At 35.1% G+C, this 17,387-nt stretch overlaps 1 protein-coding gene across 1 annotated transcript in view; it reads right to left on the reverse strand.

The window, feature by feature from the left end:
- Nucleotides 1–17,387, reverse strand: part of LOC121312743 (cadherin-12-like) — a 105,577-nt gene that overhangs the window by 34,530 nt on the left and 53,660 nt on the right. The window contains exons 3-4 of the mRNA XM_041244471.1: nucleotides 8,792–9,086; nucleotides 1,747–1,863 (exon numbers count right to left, since the gene is read on the reverse strand). Coding sequence (XP_041100405.1) covers nucleotides 1,747–1,863; nucleotides 8,792–9,086 — 412 coding nt within the window. The remainder of the gene's footprint in view (nucleotides 1–1,746; nucleotides 1,864–8,791; nucleotides 9,087–17,387) is intronic.

Here is a 17,387-nt window from a genome sequence, read left to right on the forward strand (position 1 = left end):
TCGGGAGATGGACACCTTCAGCACAGGTTTTAATTATTAACGTGGATGGGCTTCCCATCCACGCTGCAAAACAAAACGCACGGCGGTTCGCCGTCATTTATACACAAATACATTTTTTTTAAAACAATAACACAAAAATACACGGCTGTGCCGTCATACAAAATAATAAACAAACAAAACACACGGCGGTTCGCCGTCATCTATAACTACAAATATAAATCAATAAACAAATACAAAATAACACAGTAGCGGAGGGTGAGACCCCGTTCTAAAATAAACACTGTACAGGGCTGCTCGCCCTGTTACAATGGCCTATATAATATTATCCTTAAAATGAATTACTATGAATGACCGCTTCTGTGACCTTCATTCTTGCAAACACATGTATATCTATATTTTTGGTCATGCAGTAAATAATATCATTAATACATTGTGAAAATGTAGGATACCATATTGAAACATAGTTCTCTGAATAATGCTCAAAGTAAGAATATTCTGTAGAAAAACCTGACACACTCTATTACTAGCCTAAATTAAGTAAAACATTAAAAAGATACCTTCTTTATTAATACAGCTGGGACTGCATGTTGGAAAATGTTGCTGAATTAATATGAAGGAAGCTTAAATAAATGCTTTAGAATAAAGGAAAAGCTCTGAAAACAGAGCTAAAATTTAAAGCTTAAAAATAAGATTGCTTAATTTATACTGTAAAAGTATGCATGCACGTTTTGTTAAAATAACAATTAAAACTTTGAAAGTTTAAGGAACACCTCTAACAAAGCTTTCTAAATGAAAACGTTTGCAAGTTCATATCCCTCCAAATCAGTGGCTTCTTTCAACAGTCAAAAGTCAAAAATAACCCCGCCTCTAAATGTAAACCAATCAATTGGAGAAATGTCATTCAAACAAAATCCCACCTCCTTTCCATAATAAACCAATCAGATTGGATATGTGTTATTCTGCCTGCAGGGCAGATCTCCCCCAGAACAAAATTCATTGCAAATAACTGAACGGAGCATTTTGTATAACCTTTTTAGTTATTTTTGTTGTAATAAATACGTGCACCAGTGCTTTCACCCGTAGTACCCGTCGGAGTGTCTCTGTCAGCTTCCTGGTCTGGGAACGTCACTACCACAGTCCTCCCACAGGCTCCGTAAGACAGAGGAACAATATATATATATATATATATATATATATATATATATATATATATATATATATATATGTGTGTGTGTGTGTGTGTATATATAAAGGTCTGGCCTTAAACAGCTTTTTAAATGTGTAATTACTGTACTTCTGATACACTGTAAATGACTTGGGATTACCCCATTCATATAAACTGCTCTCAATTTGGTTTGTTCTGTTGTTATATAACTACAGCCAGTTTTATGGTGTTTTCTTTTTTTTTTTTTTTTTTTTTTTAAAGCTATAGCTTAAAACAGTTTACAAATTGACGGTGCATTACAAGGTGTTATCATATTTATGTTATATTTCTACAATAATAAACTCTCAATTAACATATTGACAAGATAACATACGACACCAAGAACACAGTATAAAAAGGTAAAGTGTAGCAAGTAAAGTAGCTTGCAATGACTTGGGCAATCAGCTGGCAGTGATTACTGTGACCTTCACACCCAGAATGTGGGAAAAAAAAAATAAATAAATAAATAAATAATACACAAATAAATTGCGGAAAATTGTATTTTAGTATAATGCATCAGAAAAAGAAGATTGTTTGATTACCTGTTTTAGGGTCAACTGAGAAGTAAGGTTGTCCTTGTAAAATACTGTATACTACTCTGGCACTGTTGCCATAGGTTGGATCATCAGCATCTGTAGCACTTATCTGCACATAAGTTCCTTTTGAGAGAGAGAGAAATATATATATATATATATATATATATATATATATATATATATATATACACACACACACACACACACACACACACACACACACACACACACACAATGAAGACAGCACCAAATTAAACATCATTGGCTTCTAAATGTAATAAATGTTATCCATTCTGTTTTGCTAAATGTTATATGCTGGCTACAGGTTTTGTTTAATTTGGATTACTTTCCAGTGGATTGATAACCTAGCTTTCAGCTTTATACAATGGCATATTGACAAAAAAAAAAAAAAAACAGGGATAGTACTATAATCTGAGTACATCTGTAAAATGTGACCTTCTGGGTCTTGTTCAAAAGTATCTGTGAAAATCGATATGTGGGCAATCCTGCAGCTTTAAAAAGTAGTAAAAGCACTCCTAGCTCAGGGAAAGCAGATCCACACCCTTTCCGTACAGGCTGGTGAGATTTGAGAGATGCACTCACAGCCACAGCCTAACATTGAGTGCACCTCGGTGCCACTTTACCTGACCGGAAAAGAACGAAGATGTTATTAATGTAAAAACATTATTCACACCAAAGCTGTTACACATTCTGAAATAGTTCTGAAAGGCAATCCAAGATCAAACACATCTCGCAGACAGTTATAATTTCTAGACAGTAGAGGTGATACTGGTTGCTTAACCCTCTTCTTGTAAATCTGTCAAAAGGTGAAATACTGGATTTATTTATTTGTTATTCATAAGGTATGACATCAAGACACAAGGTTGCGGCTAGCGCAAAAATAAATAAATAAATAAATCCAATGTTTTTAGCTGGGCCTTGACATTCTCCATGTAATATATACTATAATTGTATCTCAGATAGGCATAAGTTCCATAAAGTCACATTGCCAATTCATAACTACCAACATTTTTTTTTTTTTTTAATTCTCAGTGCTATGTCTTTTAAACTGCTGATCCAAGCACTGAAAATCGGCCCGTTTTGAAATTCCCACATTAGGCAAACACAATAAAGAAAACTGCCTTCAATATAAACCTTGTGAAAACATACCGGTACTTACAATAGGTAGGAGGCAGACTAGACACTTACATGAAATAGGCGTTGGGGAGCTCGGTGTTCATTTAGCCCACTTTTTACACTGTGTAAAACGTGGAAACCACATAGTACAAAAACAGAGAACGGAGCTGAAATTAATTTTATGATATCACCTGATACCCTTGATGCAATTCAAACCTCGTAATTCACAGCAGCCTGTCTGTTATTCACTATAGGCAGCATATCATAGGCTTGCAGCTGTTAGAAGGTAACACATCATACAGGAAAGTGAATAACATACTGGCACATTGATTATGCAAATTCTTCCCAGCTCCGCAACATGACTAACACACTTTTCTCAAGATAGTGTCGTTAATTTTCTTAATTCCCAGACCCTTTATGAGAATTGTTTCTTAAATGGTACACTTGCTTTCCAACAACATATGTTATGTGGTAGGTCATCTCAAAGTAGTTTACAGTCTTTGATGGAATAAATAACAACATTAGTAAGGTTCCTTCTAAACTATACTGGTGAGCTACAGTAATTGTAATTAGGCAGTCAAATGTGTCTATAGTGTGTACTGATATCTTCTAAAACTTTAAGTTAGTCATTGATAACTTTTGTTAATGAGCTTTGTTGTTGATTGTGGAATTAAATGAATACATTTTTGTTTCATTTGATGTTTTATATTCCAAAAATAAAACTCAGCTGGCATTCTAATGGCCCTTGACTTGAAAATAAATGTTGTCGTTGAATATGAGAGTATTATGAAAACTGTGTTTTATTATAGCATTTTTATAATTTAAAATCAGGTCAACACAACAGTATGTGATCTGTTAAAAAGGCATAAAACTCTCAATCTTATTTCAGTAATTTCTATTGTATTAAGTGATGTTAGGGGCCGTCCAAAATTATTGTCATTTTCTGAAAGCATACAAGGCATGTGCCGAAAATGCAATTCGTTGTTCAATGTTGGAAAAGGTGTTATTTTATTTGTTATACTGTATTACTCTAGTATGTGAATATGTGCACAATTATAATACACTAATATGTCTGTTCATGACAATGTACAAAAAGCAGTGCAATAAAAAAGTAACATCTTTTGTGTAATTCTAACTGCAATAATGCAACCAGGAAGGCTGATATAACTGAAGATGTCCTCTCTCACTGGAATGAGTCTAATATATATTATTTTTTTGTAAAAAAAATCCACCTCACCCCCATAAACATCACAGATGTGGAAATGTGATATTTATGACTCACTGCAGTGCTTCATCGCCATTCCAAATAGGGGATGGCAAGCTCAAAGCATATTACCTTGTTCGGTCACAAGCAAGAAAAAAGTAAATCTGTGGTATTGTGTATTATGAGGAAAAATCTTGCTGATGCTGAAATCTGATCTCCCTTATGGAGTAAGCTGTTTTCTTCTACTGAAAGGGGAACACACCTTTTACTAAGGCAAAATAAAAAGCTAGAAGACTTAAAATACTGATAAGCACAGGGGTGTATGTTTACCCACACAGAGAGAGCGGAGTCACAATAGTACTTAGTGAGTATAGTAAAAAAAAAAAAAAAAATTAAATGAGTGAGGGATTCTATAAACACAAAAGGACAGAGTTGTTTATGTCTTTATTGCAATCGCAAGTGCAGCAAGTCTCATCTGGTTAATCTTGCTGTTTTTCAAAACAAAAACCCAGACAGAGAGGGAGTACAGAGAATTTAAAAACAACAAACAGCTCTATATCCAAGGAGAATCAGGATCTAATAGGATACTCATAAATCAATTGATCAAAAAATGCATAATTTTAATAATTAGCTATGACATTTTGATTTCCACCTTCTTCAGACAGCATGGTAGAAATAGCCAGGCAGACTGCTGTTGTTAAAGTTGCACAGTGACTTACAGATACATGTTCTAAGAACACTGTGACACAGACAGTTCAGAGTTGAAGTTACAATTCTAAAAGTATGCATTGTCTTCCAGGTTCAGTCCATATGGAAATCCAGGGGTTCCATAAGAGAGTGCTTTGGACTATCAGTGCATTACTTGCTTAACAATTTCAACTGCATATATATGAGAAATTACCCATTATTGGACAATTCAGTTAAACTCCAGGAAGCCATTCCCAAGTCTGCAATGATTACCAAAAAGCTGGATCAACGTGTTTCAAAGCACTTCAGCTCTCAAAACCATAGCCTTGCTGATAAAATGATTCTTCCATTAAAAAAGTGTAGAATCCTAGCATGTTGGATACAAGGGAAAACATTATAAAGGCTTTACTTTTTAAATCGCAGCACAACTCAGACTGCAGCTTTCAGTGAATGACTGTAACATTTATCTATACTGTATTTTCAAGGGGCCTGACTACCATTTACTATAAAGAATACAACTGTTTTATACTATCTATGGTTTGGATGCAGTACCTGAATGAATAGAAGATATTAGACAATATGTAAAGGAAAGGCTTAAAATAGCTTTCAATATTTCACTTGGCCAATCCAGCCCTCTTTGGGGAAAGTTTGCAATTAAACCTCTAGCCTTGGACTTTTCTTTTATACATGCCAGCTGACTTTCGGTTAACATTTAATTTTCTTGAAGTGCTCTATTCAAATTTTACATTGGAAGTGTATCATTGACTTTGAAAAGTATATGTCTACGGGGCCTCATTGCTCTGCCCCATGAATTCAACGGCAACATGCCATCTACCTCATTATGTTTAGGTACTGTATTCCCATGTCTCTTTGTAAACTAATTTGTAATGCTGCATTTCATTACCTTTCCATCCACAAGAAAACAGCTTGCAAAATTTAAATATTGCCCAAATCCAAATAATTTGAGTCTAGTGTTGTTTTTTATTTTATTTTTATATTTGTATGGTTTCATTTGAAAATGTGTTTAAAACGTGATTGTCATTTAAATAAGAAGAAGAAGAAGAAGAAGAAGAAGAAGAAGAAGAAGAAGAAGAAGAAGAAGAAGAAGAAGAAGAAGAAGAAGAAGAAGAAGAAGAAGAAGAAGAAGAAGAAGAATCTCAATGTTGGATGGGTCCCCGATGGCTCATCTGATAAACGCATATCCGTGTGTTGTGCAGTGTGAATTATGCAGTCAAGGCCTGCCCAATTCTAATGTTGACTTTACTGCTGTAATCTACCTACTTTTTTAGGAGGACTAAAAGTCAACACCTGACCTCTGTTCCTGTTCTGTTCAACCACCAAACCAAATTAGCGGATGTTACTGAGCTACTGAATCCTGAAACTAGGGTCCAGCCTGGGATGTCTCCATGTGGAATTGATGGGCACCCTACTAGTAGAGGTTGCTAAAATACGGTGAGGCCAACTATCCCCAGCTGATTTTCCTCTCCTACTCTTGTGTGTGCAAAGGACAATGCAACATAGTGGGCTGGGTCTCAGCCAAGATTGGCAGCTGAGCAAGGTCAAGATAAGATAGCTTCTAATGGCCTTTACTGGGTGATCCAATGATGACCAATCAATTAGGTTTATGATACATATCAGAAAATAGAGAGTTTCAGAAATCCTAATTCTCAAGTAAAGGCCCCTAAAATTCTAAACAGCCTTTATTTATTTATTTATTTATTTTTTTATAAAAATAATTAAAAAAAAAAAATCTTGTCTTGCGCACCTTTGGTTTGGTTTGTTGCAAGTAACTGCACAGTGTATGTTGTTACCAGCAGCTTATTAAATTCTGTAATAATGTCTAAATATGTGACTGACGATAATGCATCACACTGCTCTTGCAGTATAACAATTGTTCAGCCTCAGAACATTGGAAGACTCGACGGGGCCAATGTGAATTACCAGTGTTGGGCATGTTACTGAAAAAAAGCTACTTCTTGTTACTCGTTTAGAAAAAAAAAATATATAATGTCCTTACTTATTACTTAATAAAAAAAGAACCATGTTATATTACCAGTTACATATTACTCATTATATTTCTTTCTCCTTTATTGTCCTGTGAAACAGTTGTTGTGATTATTGTAACTATGTAACTGTATGTCTGGTAATACACTTATCAAATGTGTTAAACAGGTTTTAAAATTGTTGTCGTATAACAAAAAAAAAAAAAACTGACAATTTATATAAAACATTGTGTTAGATAAATTACTTCACTTAATAGATACACACATGTATTTTGTAGATACATATTATAGATCTATGCATTAATTATACCTTAGTATTTTTCGTATGCATGCAATTTGAGTTTCTCAAAGCACACATTGTCAAACTTTTAAACGTGTTCTTTATAAATCTAAATAGTCCTTGTATTGCATCAAAAGCAGCTTGGGTTACTGAAGAAGCTGTTTATGTACCTGTCGGGATTTCTGTTATGTCTTTATTAAGCTGTGTACTCATCCAGTTAATCCTGATTATGCGCACTCAGATCAATGAAAGCTGTTATGTTTAGGGTGTTACCTCTGACGTATGACACCCACCATATAGGTTTATAGGGATCATTAAAACGCAATGTAAAAATGCTTAATAGACAGTGTAGGCTAGCACATTATAAGATAAAATACAGCATTATGTGCTCATCTTTTTGTGGATATTTTTATAAAAACTAGAAACTGGTACTTTACCCACTTGAAAGAAAAAAAAAATTCTTCTGTATTCTTCAGTAATACCTTGCTGAATATCTTGCACAATAATATTAATTCCACTTTAGGGTAGAAGGTAATCTCACAATGAAAACCAACCCTTTCTAGGCACAATAGCATGCAGAAACTGTTGTAAAAATAGCTTCAATATAGAGATGCAAAGTATGCCCTTGTGGAAATTCTAATTTCCTGTATTCAATATGTGGTGCAACTGTCAGTGTAAAATTGCTCTGAGGATAACCAAGGCATGCAATTATGTTCTGCTGAAAATGCACATTTTAGATCAAATTCTGACATGCTTGTCTAAATATTCAATGTTTACTGTTTAATTGTGTCTCATTCTGCACAAAAAAAAAAAAAAAAATATATATATAGTTGGACCCATGAGTTCTCCCGAACAAGTTAACTTGGTTGATATATATATATAATATATATATATATATATATATATATATATATATATATATATATATATACACACACACACACACACACACACACACACACACACACACACACACACACATACACACACACACATTAAGGCAGAATTATTATCACTGGGATAAGACCTTTTTAATGCTGCCCTCTTTACAAAGTAATATGTCAATTAACATGTTTTTGTGTACTGATTTTTTGTTATTTACTTCATTCTAATATTAGACTGCTTTTGCCAAGATAAAATTAGACAGTAGTGGTAGGGACCAACCAAGATATAGCTTTGCTGTAATATATCAGCTTTCAATGCCTTTCCTCTGCCAGCTAGTGTGGATTTCCTATTGGTCCAGTGTTGATGGCTGAAGTGTAATGCTGCCTCCAGGGATCAACCAAAATGCATCCTCCCTAGTGCCTCAGCATTGGCAACCGTCTGGAATGGGTTTTCAGGCTGTATTTCTAATTGAGTAAATTGCTAAATCTGTCCTGGCGGGTTACATAGAAATTAAATAAACTAAGCAATGGCAATGCCACTTAATGATAGAACATGTCCCAATCTAGCAGGATTTGCATGTTGCGTGTTGCATTGCAGTCTTGCCTTTATGAACCATAAATTTGATTTTGTGCACCCGTCACATTGTAGACATTTGTGTGTGTGTCATATATATATATATATATATATATATATATATATATATATATATAATATATATATATATATATACACACACACACACTGTAAAATGCAATTTAATAATTAAAATGCAAGTTAATTCACAGTTAGAACATTTTGACTGTAGCGTACTGTAATATGATCACATGGAAAGCCATAAAACAAACATCCACTTACCTACTGGAGACATTTCTGGTACACTAGCTGTGTAAGGACCATCCAAAAACTTAGGCTCATTGTCATTTATATCCTGAACCTTGATGACAAACTCTGATTCAGGCTCTAGAGGCCTGCCAGTCTCTGTATCTACAGCCTGAGCACGTAAAGTGTAGTAAGGCTTTTCTTCTCTGTCAAGTCTCCTTAAGGCATGAATGTCCCCAGTAGTCTTGTCGATTGTAAAAATAGAGCCAGCTCCATCTCCTGAGAGAGTGTACTTCACTATAGTGTCACCCTTGTCCAGATCTGTATGTAGCTAAAGAAAGTGAAAAAACACAATATACATTTAAAATAGGTTTGTTCCAACATATTTTTTAACAGAAAACTATGCATGCATGTAACTGGCAGGGCGAAAGCCCTGCAAATGTAAATCGAGTGTGTGGGGATGTAAGGTTGGCAGGGATGGAGTTAAATCTGTCAGCATTTGACAACATTTATTTAGGTCTTTAAAACTTGATAGACTCTACCAAGATTAAACATAATTTCTACAATAGGCATCTGTGAACATATGTTACTATACATTACATTAGTACTATTTATTTGATTGTCAGTCTCTCCATTTTAAATAAGAAGCAGCATTTCAATGGAAATCTACAATAAGAAAAAGGAATCAGTGGGCTCACTTTTAGGAATCTTCAAGCAAGATACTGGAAAAGGAAGTTGGAGATTTTTACAGTATGAAGAAATAGAACTACCGGTAAACTTGTTATTTTAATCAGCATTCAGAATTTCATTATACAAAGTTCATGGAAAACACAAAAAACATGCTACAGCATTCATTTTAATGCAAATGCATCCTGCTTTCATAATGTTTCTCCTCTGAGAGACCTTGTTGTTGTGGGGGTGGAGTCTACCCTAAGGGCCTCTCCTTGAGAAACAGGCAGGCTACCTCGATACATCTTATAAGTTGTCATACATTTGAACAGAATAATGATTTTCTTTTCATATTACTTTTACACTTGTCCTAGATCATTATTCAACCGTGATATATTTTCTAAACCTATCCTAGTGCCCACTATTTTATTTATATTAGCTCTGATAAAGTTGGAAACAGACTATTGTAAAACTGACACAAAGCTTCTCGGTTGTAGGGTTCCTGTAATTGTGTGACGTGTATGCATGCATTTAACATATATATGTAGTGGGTGGGACGGTGTAATCCCAGGGACAAGTGGCTGCACCTTAATCAGATCATTGATTAATCAATTCTTGATTGTCTTATCTATAAAATGTGCCGTGCTTGAGTTATTGTTGGTTTTAGTCCTTTCCTCCCCTGTGCAAGTTTCTGCAGTTTGGTAAGTTGGCTACACCACCTAACCCAGTGTGATTTCAATGTATTTCATTTTGTTTTTTTGTATTGGCTTTAAATGTTGTGATGATGTTTGTTTGGGATGGGCGTGTGTGCAAACTCTCCCGGTCAGCTGAGGTACTGTTTTGTTTATTATTTGTATTTATGTTTTATATAAACGGTGGCTGGCATTTGATAACATTTCATCTCTTCGGTTTGCAGGAATCCGGGAGTGCCAGCGACTTGTTATTTTAATGTCTTTTCTAGGGTTTTCTTTCTTTGTGCCCTTGGTGGTGTTTAGGTTTCCTGATGTGTATCTGTTGCTAGACCATATTGCTTTCTGATTCTGTGCTACTCGGGATCTTTTGTTTACAAGTATTCTGTAGCGGTTTACTACTGTCGAGCTGTGTTTGTTGGAACTTGGTTCCTACGACCAGTGACTCTGTGTTACCCTGAGCAAGTCACTTAACCTCCTTGTGCGCCATCTTTCAGGTGAGACGTTGTCGTAAGTGACTCTGCAGCTGATGCACAATTCACACACTTTAGTCTCGTATCTTGTAAAGTGCTTTGTGATTGTGGTCCACTATGAAAGGTGCTATATATATATATATATATATATATATATATATATATATATATTATATATATATATATATATAAACTAAACCATTTGTACATTTCAGTAACAACTGTAATGAGGAAAATTTAAATGTTTTGGCACACGAAGCTTTAAGAGGTCTGTTACATTTAAGTAATGTATTTTTCTTCTTGTTGAGAATGACTTTGCATTTATATTCTGTTTCAGTCATCACAGCTTGGTGACTTAGAAGCTCAATAACTTAACAGCACCTTTGTGCCCTCAGTGTAGCTCTCAGTGGAGTGCAGACCAGTGTAGCTGGTACAACAGAGTGTAACCATGAATCTGTCTCTGCAACAGGAAAACTGGACAAGTGATGACATTAAAAACTACTTCCAAATCGCCACAGAATATAGCAGTAGAAAAAAAATAACCCAAATTGCAGTAAATATATAGAGCCCCCCCCCCATTTTATTTAAATATATACATGCACATTTTTTTTTAAAATATTTGCTACATAAAATAATATTATGAGGTATATTTTAGTTATCTAAAGAAAGACAGCTCTAAAAATTAAGTTCTACAATTATCCTGCTGGGATTTTTATCACACTTAACCTTATTATATAAAATATCGTCTTTAAAAAAAATCAGGATTATTATCCGTACATCCTTTAAGAAGGGTTGGACCTCCCTCAATAATTAACCACACAATACTTACAGTTTGTGCATATAGTTATGAACACACGTTCATATAAATGTTTATTATTAGCAGTCATATTAGTAGTATTGTCACCTGACCAAATGATCGGACCGCACAATGTAGTACCGCCTACGCCAGCACGATAGTTACCCATAAGGAGAACTAAATACAGAAACGAAATAACACCTATACTTTCTCTGTAGGTGCTCCTTACTTTGAAGCTTACACAAGTTCGCTCGTATTTCATTTAAGGGGGCCACACCAATTGAGATCCACCACCAGCCAGAATTGAAAACACAAACCACAGATGACTATTTAACAGTTTTATTTATTTAATATCAGGAATTTATACAATGCGATTGGAAATTTTTAGAGTTCACAATATTTAAAACAATGTACATTGGCCTCTAGTGCCACCATCATGGATGTACAGGCAGTGACGCGTGCAACCACTTGTTTCCCGCAAATGACTGCAAATTCATATTTGCCAAACTCACTGAAATTGTAAAGCCAATTAACACCCTCCCCCACAAGTGCCGCTCACCCAGCCAAACCCTGCCCTGCTCAGCTCTGAAAACTGCACTTATAAGAGGCTTCAGATCCAATCTCCCCACACAAGTCCAGAATTCTTGTCCCACAACAGTGCTTTTCCATTAAAGTTCTGATGGGACAGGATGGGGGATAATGTTTGGAGTCCTGTCCTATTCTGCACTGATGCTTGTGGGTGATAGCAATGGTTAACTTAAACACAGACAAGGTGGGTAAAGCTGTAGTTAATCCCAACAGATTTAACTTTAAAACAATCTGAAAAAGTTTATTCCTTTAATATTTTACATAAAAACACTAACTAAAACCTTACCTATTCTTCTAAAATACAGATTAGAAATCACACTTAAAGGGCTCTGACCAAAGTCTAAAGCCAAGGATGTAATCACTAGTAAATTAGTCAAACAGGAGAAAAAAAAACAAAAAAAAAAACCACACACACATTATATACATATACACACACACACACACACACACACACACACACACACACACACACACAGGGGCTTGCAAAAGTATTCAGTGGCTTGCAAAAGTATTCAGACCCCTGACCAATTCTCTCATATTGCTGAATTACAAATGGTACATTGAAATTTCGTTCTGTTCGATATTTTATTTTAAAACACTGAAACTCAAAATCAATTATTGTAAGGTGACATTGGTTTTATGTTGGGAAATATTTTTAAGAAAAATAAAAAAAACTGAAATATCTTGCTTGCATAAATATTCAACCCCCACACATTAATATTTGGTAGAGCCACCTTTCGCTGCAATAACAGCTTTAAGTCTTTTGGGGTAAGTATGCACCAGCTTTGCACACAGTGTCGGAGTGATTTTGGCCCATTCTTCTTGGCAGATTTGCTCCAGGTTGTTCAGGTTGGTTGGACGACGCTTGTGAACCGCAATTTTCAAATAGTGCCACAGATTCTCAATGGGATTGAGATCAGGACTTTGACTGGGACACTGTAGGACCTTCACCTCTTTGTTCTTAAGCCACTCCAATGTTGCTTTGGCCTTGTGCTTGGGATCATTGTCCTTCTGAAAGGTGAATTTTCTCCCAAGCTTCAGTTTTTTAGAAGACTGAAGCAGACTCTCTTGCAGTATTTTCTGGTATTTTGCTCCATCCATTCTTCCTTCAATTGTAACAAGATGCCCAGCCCCTGCTGATGAGAAGCATCCCCACAGCATGATGCTGCCACCACCATACTTCACTGTAGGGATAGTGTGTCTTGAGGCATGGGCAGTGTTAGGTTTGTGCCACACATAGCGCTTTGAGTTTTGGCCAAAAAGCTCTATCTTGGTCTCATCTGACCACAAAACCTTTTCCCACATCGCAGCTTGGTCACTCTCATGCTTTCTGGCAAACTCCAGACATGCTTTCAGATGGTACTTTTTGAGTAACGGCTTCTTTCTTACCACCCTCCCATATAGGCCAATGTCATGCAGAGCTCTTGATATGGTTGACAGGTGCACCATTACTCCACTCCCAGCCACTGAACTCTGTAGCTCCTTCAAAGTGATTGTTGGCCTCTCTGTGGCTTCTCTCACAAGTCTCCTTCTTGTTTGAGCGCTGAGTTTTGAGGGACGGCCTTTTCTTGGCAGTGCCTGGGTGGTGTGATGCAGCTTCCACTTCCTGATTATTGATCCAACTGTGCTCACTGGGAAATCCAAACACTTGGATATTATTTTGTATCCTTTCCCTAATCTATGCATTTGTATCGCTTTATCGCTAACTTGTGTAGAATGCTCTTTGGTCTTCATTTTCCTTCAGATTCACAGCATTACCAACAATCCTTCAACAGTGGGGTTTTTGTCCAGAAAATGTGACAGCAACTTCAATTGTTCACAGGTGGAGGCCAATGGTAAGGTAATTGTGTCCTCGTTGGGCAATTTATTTCATCAGTTCAAACAGGGAGCTTCCACAGCACAGGGGTTGAATACTTATGCAAGCAAGATATTTCAGTTTTTTTTTTCTAAAATATTTCCCAATATAAAACCAATGTCACCTTACAATAATTGATTCTGAGTTTCAGTGTTTAAAAATAAAATATCAAACAGAATGAAATTTCAATGTACCATTTGTAATTTGGTAAAATGAGAGAATTGGTCAGGGGTCTGAATACTTTTGCAAGCCACTAATTATATATATATATATTATATCTATATCTATATCTATATCTATATATATATATATATATATATATATATATATATATATATTATTTTTATCTCTATCCTTATAGGACAAGAGAAACTAAATGTTGTTAATCATAGTATCCAGGCACTAAATGTATACAACAGATAGTATCCAGATGAAAAAAAAGGCAACATTCTTATAAGAATATTCTGTATCGTGTTTTATACCAGACAAAAGGAAACAATGTTTAACAACGCTATCACAGGACACTAGTCACACATTAAAAATAAGCTGATCTGTCTAGACACTGTGATGTCGCTTCTTCTCAAGTAGGTGCATCTGCCAATCCTTGTTGCAGTTGGCTCGGCTGTAACATCTCCTCTGTTGGTTTCGTTTCTGTTTCTCCCTCCATCCATCCTCTGTCCTGTCTGCTTAATCTCATTTGTTCTCTGTGCATCGCTGGTTTGTGTCTCAGCGTTTTTCTCATTGTTGCTCTCTGCGTCAATCTTTACTTTTCATTTTAAATTAGTTTTAAGTTTTACATAGACTTTCCTTTTTCTGTGTTCCCCAGTGTTTCTCCTTGTTCATATCATTTCCTTTCTCCGTTCTCCAGTCCCTGCCCCCCCCCCCCACCTTACTCTGCACTTGGCTCTAATTTACAATGATAGCCAGGTGCAGGGGATAATTAACAATAAAACAATTAACCGAAATCTAATTAAATTAAACCAATGTGCATTTGAACATGTTTTTAGGCAGGGAGGAATCTAACCCTCTCCCTGCTATCTTACAATGCATAAACTCTTATGGCATGGAACTAATGTTATTCAAGAACATCATGTCCTCAGATTTACTGAGGATAGCAGAACAGCACATATTGTTTTTCTTTTTTAAAGCATTTTCTATTGAAACCATGTTTATTATGTTTTAGGATTAGCTATTTTTCATGTGACAATGAACAAATGTTTACATGTCATTTGAATTGTTTGTGGTTACCTTTCTGCATTGTAACTTTAAATCTGACGTATCCTGTCAGAAAAGGCATTGTCAAACAACCCATTGTCTGATGTAACTAGACATATTTCATACTCATATCATATTATGCCCAGGAACAAAACAATTCAAAAATGTTATTTAAGGCAAAAATAAAAATGTTCTTCTGATTCTAATTCCTTATAAACAGTGAATCCCCTTCTTCAGCATTGTCACATTTGTCCTTGCAAGAAATCAAAGGTAAATCCAGCCAATAAAGCTGATTTATAATGATCGTTTTCTATTTTTAAGTATTTTTTGGCATACAGCCTATCCAATAAAATGTCAATACTAGACCCTGAACATCCTGCTTCAATTCTCTTGAACACTGATGCATGTTTAAAAAGATTATTATTATTATTATTATTATTATTATATTATTATTATTATTATATTATTATTATTATTAATTGCATTATTCAGTTTTGGTATCAACAGTGTTTGTTGTATTCATGTTGTATTCATGTACTGATGGTACAGTTTGTTTTTAAAAATTGAGGTTAGCAGTTTTATCATCAACCTTATTATACATGGGTCTTGCGTCACCACCTAATCTTATTATACACAGGTCTTGCACCACCACTGTGTATAATAAGACTGTAATGCACCAAGTGTATAGGATAGTTACCGTTCACCATGTGTAATAATAATAATAATAATAATAATACAATAATAATAATAATAATGCACTGAAATGCAGACTGTACAGAGAGCATCCCAAAAATGTACCCTCTGCAAGGATTACTCCATTTTCCCGAGTCGAAATAAGATGTGCTTGGTATCAAAATAAACATATACTGGACATTATGTTTTTCATAAATGTGGATACATTTGTCAAAATAACTTCCATTAGTTAAAACTGACACTACAGCTGTCAAATAAATTGTAATTTTCCACCAGTGATATATTTAAACAGTAATGACCGACAGGCAAGGTATTTCCTGACTGTTAATGCCCCGGCTGGGAGAGTTCAAGGCCCGAGGTGTAAATCTATTATAAAATGTCTTTATGGTTTTAACAGCTATAACATTAAGATTTATACCCTTTCATTTATTTCTTTCTATATGTCTTGCGGTGCTCATCCCATGCTGCTGCAGCGGTTCTTCGACAGTATAATTCCACCTGTGAACAGCGAAGCAAACTATCATTTTCTCAACAAATAAGACCATTGTGTTTCATCTGCTTTTTCGAAAAGAAATGTAGATAGGTAAATATAACAAACTGATTGTATCACTAACAGTATTATTAAACAAATGAATGTATTCTTAAAAGAAAGGAATTCAATTAGTAATTTAAATATTTGAGTTATTTATTTTGTAAAGTTCATTGTTTGTTTAGTTTTTTTTGTTTTTTTGTAAGTTTATTTATTTCAAGTTGAAGTGCAGGATACCTGTGAAAGTGCAGTTTTGAAACATAGCAGGTATGTTTGTTCATGGCTGAGATTTCTGAGGGTGGATTAAAATATTTGGCTTCGGTTTTTGAATGTGCTTTTGCAGGTCTGCAGTTTGTTGGAAGGTTTGCTGGTGATTTTCAGCTATTGAAGGCTGGTGGATATCAATAATTGCAGGAGTTAAGACATTGGAAAGATGTGAAGACCATTCTCGTTTGTTGGATAGAGATGGAGCCTGTACTTTATCGGTGATGGTTGTGTTGACATCCTGAGGGCAATTCCTGGCCATAATGCCCGCTACAGAAACCAATCAGAAGACAGCATTCCTGTTATATTCATCTGACATGTTTATAATAAAGGTTATTAATCAGTATGAGATAAAAAAAAAAAAAAAAAAAAAACATAGAATATATCTTCCCTTTGGGGAGGCTCATTTTTACAAGATAAATTATAAACCTGGATCCAGTATGAAACTGAAACTGATCCACAAGTGAAACTGATGGGGGGACATTAGCATTTTAGAAATATGTCCTGACTGTGATTTGAACAGCAGTCCCATTAATAACATATTTGAAAAAAGTATAATTTGGCAGGGCAAATAAATTGAGTCATTATCCTTAATACAGACATCATTTCAACACCCATTTTCAGAAAGTCTCATAGCATGTATCACCCCCATATATTACAATACTAAATCTTTCCGCTCTTTATTACATAATAATGACAAATTGTAAGTGACTGGCAAACTTGCTGCATCATTTTACATACATTAATCCTTTTAAATTACTTAGCATCTGGAGCTATGAATTATTTTGGCAAAATGTAGAAACTATTTATTTATAATTATATATATGATTACATTGTTAAAGTTAATTTCTAAGCCCAGTT

Source organism: Polyodon spathula, chromosome 3 (genome assembly GCF_017654505.1).
Source record: "Polyodon spathula isolate WHYD16114869_AA chromosome 3, ASM1765450v1, whole genome shotgun sequence".
NCBI lineage: Eukaryota > Metazoa > Chordata > Actinopteri > Acipenseriformes > Polyodontidae > Polyodon > Polyodon spathula.